General features: G+C 65.2%; 2 protein-coding genes across 2 annotated transcripts in view, besides 1 other annotated feature; both read right to left on the reverse strand.

Annotated features, from left to right (window-relative positions):
• Nucleotides 1–150: 150 nt before the first annotated feature.
• On the reverse strand, nucleotides 151–1,203 carry Tco025E_00637 (uncharacterized protein; the record flags this gene model as incomplete). The annotated part of the gene is made up of 1 exon (XM_029367577.1): nucleotides 151–1,203. The coding sequence occupies one exon, from the start codon at nucleotides 1,201–1,203 to the stop codon at nucleotides 151–153; it is 1,053 nt and encodes a 350-aa protein (XP_029232345.1).
• Nucleotides 1,204–1,566: 363 nt separating this feature from the next.
• Nucleotides 1,567–1,590: a microsatellite.
• Nucleotides 1,591–1,965: 375 nt separating this feature from the next.
• Tco025E_00638 (uncharacterized protein) overlaps nucleotides 1,966–3,389 on the reverse strand; it is a gene marked incomplete at both ends in the record, with an annotated part of 3,141 nt that continues 1,717 nt past the window's right edge. Inside the window, one exon of the mRNA XM_029367578.1 lies at nucleotides 1,966–3,389. This exon is cut by the window's right edge and continues 1,717 nt beyond it. Within this exon, the coding sequence (XP_029232346.1) occupies nucleotides 1,966–3,389 (1,424 nt within the window).

Genomic DNA, 3,389 nt, shown 5'->3' on the forward strand with positions numbered 1-3,389 from the left:
CCCCGTTTGGTTGCCCCCTCACACTTTCCCCCGCCACCTTCGAAGCAGGGGGCACGACTCCAGCGTTAAGCATGTAATGTTGGTTACAGTCAGGCCGCCTCCGCGGCTTGCAGCGAGAGAGGGGTAAAAAAAAAGCAGGGATAGTAGTAGTCATACAGTCCCATCAGGGGAAACTTCCGACCTCAGCTCCAGCAACAGTCGCTCTTCCAGCACGTCCAGGTATTCTGAAAGGGCGGCATCCTCCTCCTCGCTGCTCCGGACCATCTGCAGATACCTCGTGCGCAGCTCCTTGTTCTCCTGCTGCAGGGCCAGCAGCATTGGGTACATGGGGTGGTCGCTAAGCCCCTGCCTCTTTGCTATCGCCTCGTGCACCCTGCACGCGCTCCGCTCACGGGACTTGGCGCCATCTAACAGGTGTGCAACCATCGAGGTACGCTGCATACGGGATTGCTTAAGCGCGGCACGACGATCCGTCGCGTGCCGGACAAACTCCTTTAGCTCCGTTCTCTTTTGTAGAGCCTTGCGGAACGCCGGATCAGCCTCGGCGGCCTTGATGAAAAGCTTTTGCTGCAGCAGCTCCTCCTTTTGCGTCTCCTGTCGCTGATAGGTGTCCTTCAGACGCGCAGTGTCCTCCGCGATCTCCCGCCTCCGGTGCCACAAGTCAGCGTGCTGCTGCCGCAGGGCGGTAATATCGGCCTGGATGGAGTCCAGTGACGCAATGGCGCGGCTGATGAGGTAGCGCAGCTCAACATCCGCCGCCGCCGCCGCCGCCCCACCGCTCCCGCGCGTTTGCGGCGTGAAGGTCCCCTGCATGACGCGGAGTCCATCGTCGCCTGCGTCGCCCAGTCCGCCCTGCGGAGGGCGGGGCGGGGAGGCTGCGCCAGGCCCAAGGGCAGGCGCAGCCGCGGCGGCCCTCGCCTCCCCCAGGCTCCTCTCAAGCCTCGCTATCTCCTCTGCGAGAAGTGCCTTGTCGCGCCGCAGCTTTGTGAGGCGGTGCAGCTGCGCGCTCGCCTCGAGGCGCCAGCGGTCCACCTCCCGCTGCGAGCGGTCCGCCTCCAGCGTCGCGACGCCGGCGGTGCGGAGAAGCTCCTCGTCGGCGTCGATGAGCGTCGACTCCACTCGGCCAACCGGCGCGAACTCCGACAACTCGTCCGGCGGGAGCGACGCCAAGTCGGCGGTGTCCGTGGCAGCCGACTTCTGCATCAGCCTCCGCTGCCCCGTCGCTCTGCCGGGCGGCCGCGGCCAAACGGTTGCAAAGGCGTGGCGCCCTCACCTCGCCGTGCCGCGAAGGCAAAAAAAAAGCCCTAAAAGGAAAACTTTGTTCATTTTTCAAGCGCATGTGGTGTGTGTGTGTGGCATTTCGTTTGTGTCGCGCGGCGAAGTGAAAAGAAGAGACAATTATATGTTTATTTATTATTCCCCTTACCCGCGAGTCTTTCGCGGAGCGGTGCGAGCGGCGGGGCGTTGCCGTGCCCGCAGGGCCGTAGAGAGAGAGGGAGAAGGAGCGTGAGATAACTTCCTCCTCCATCAGGCAGCACGGCGTGTGTGCGTGGCGAGGGCGGCGCAACCCCACCACCACCACCAGCAGCATCGGACGACGGGGTTGCCAGTTAGCAGGCAAAAACAAAAAAGAATAAGCGACGGGGAAAGCCGAGTATCTTTTTCGCCGCAGAAGGCCCGCCGGGACGCAGCCGCGATGCCCGTCAGCGTGCGGAGGGTGTGTGCGTGTGCACCGCCGTCAGTGCCGCCCAACATCGCTCTCGCCCAGAGGGGAGGGACGGAGGGGGCGGGAACATAAAGAAGGGGAGGGAGGGAAACAACGGAGCATCGGGGCGGAGTTGCAGGCCCCAAAGGCTCAGAGGCAGAGATGCGCACACTTCTCGGAGGGAGGCGGGGAGGCAACTGCGGCCGGAGGGGACGGCGCGCGCTCGGCTCTAGAAGCCCCCACGCCGTGCCCCCCCGCCTCTACCGGCCGCACGCCCTCTCCAGCCTGCGAGCGAGCTCCAGCAGGGTCATGTCTTCACTCAGGGGGCTTTCCTTTGAGGGCTCACCCCGGCCCCCGCCCCCGCCATTCGCCACGTCAGACTCCGCTCGGGCAAAACCCGCCACCCGGGCACGCTTCGCCGTGCTCGGGGCATCCACTGAACGGGCAGAAGCACCGTGACGAGCGCCGCCCCCACGGCGTGCAGCGTTGTTTGGCCCAGATATTCTGGGGGAGGCGGTAGCGCCAGACGGCCGCGGCCGCAAAAACCAGTACAGCAGCTGCGCCAAGTGGCGGCACTTCTTCTCGCCAGTTTCGGTTCGAAGGAGTCGTTCGTGGCGTCGTGGGGTGCAGGTGCACGAGAGGCGCCGGAACACGCTGGACCAGTGCGCCTCCGTCGCGGCCTCCGCAGCCGACGGAGTCCCCGCCAGTAGTGGCTGCAGGTCCACTTGCAACTCGGCAAACACGTGGCGCCGCACGCAACTTGACAGCTCGTAGCGCAAGTACCCGACGGCGGCGAAGTGGTAACCCGAAAAGTAGTCTGCGGCGCACGACTCAACGATGTCCACGGCGATGCGGAAGACCTCCTTCGTGAAGAAGGCGGCCATGTAACGATACACGCGACGGCGCTGCTCCGGCGAGAGCGCGAGCAGCGCGTCCAGCGAGCGTCGCTCGCGGGCGCCGGCCGAAAATCTCGGGGCGAGGGCAACGGCGTCACACACGACGGGGCGCACTATCCCCACCCGCATGGAAGCCACGCAGCGGAGCAGAATCTCTGGCCGGCGCGGACTCGCCCGCAAGGCCCGCGCCAGTCCATTGGTGGCACACAGCTCTGTGAAGAGGCGCTCCCGCTCCCCGTCAACGTCTAGCAAGCCCCGCGGCGCGGTCGCGTGGGCAGGCGAGTGCAGTACCCAAGCGCAGATGCGGGCGTAATCCCCCGCAGCCTGAAACCCCAGCGACTCCGCAGCCCGCAGAAAAGGGCTCGTCAGCGTGAGGCAGGCGCTGCGGTGAACGTCAATGCCAAAGTACTGGACGGCAAACGTGAGAATCCGGAAAAACCTGTGGGACGCGGATGCGTCATCGGAAGTCATCCTCGGCGCAGCGGCTGCGACCGACGACAGCGACGGCGGCAACACGAGTTCCTGCCGGGAGGCATTGTGGGTCCCCAGCGCACTCACGCCAAAGACGGGGAGGAGCAGCGCGTTTTGGCTCCATGGCACTCGCACCCACGACAGCAGCACACTCGCCAGTTGGCTGTCGTCGTCAACAATAACAACAACCGTGCGCGGCGGGTGCGGGCGGCCGAGGGATGACCACGACACAAGCAGCTCCCGTATGGATGCATCATCGCCCAGGGAGGACGCACGGGAGTCGCCCGCGCATTCAAGAAACAGACAAGAGCGGCCTT

The sequence above is a fragment of the Trypanosoma conorhini genome, assembly GCF_003719485.1.
Source record: "Trypanosoma conorhini strain 025E chromosome Unknown Tco_14.4_contig_00015, whole genome shotgun sequence".
Taxonomy (NCBI): Eukaryota; Euglenozoa; class Kinetoplastea; order Trypanosomatida; family Trypanosomatidae; genus Trypanosoma; species Trypanosoma conorhini.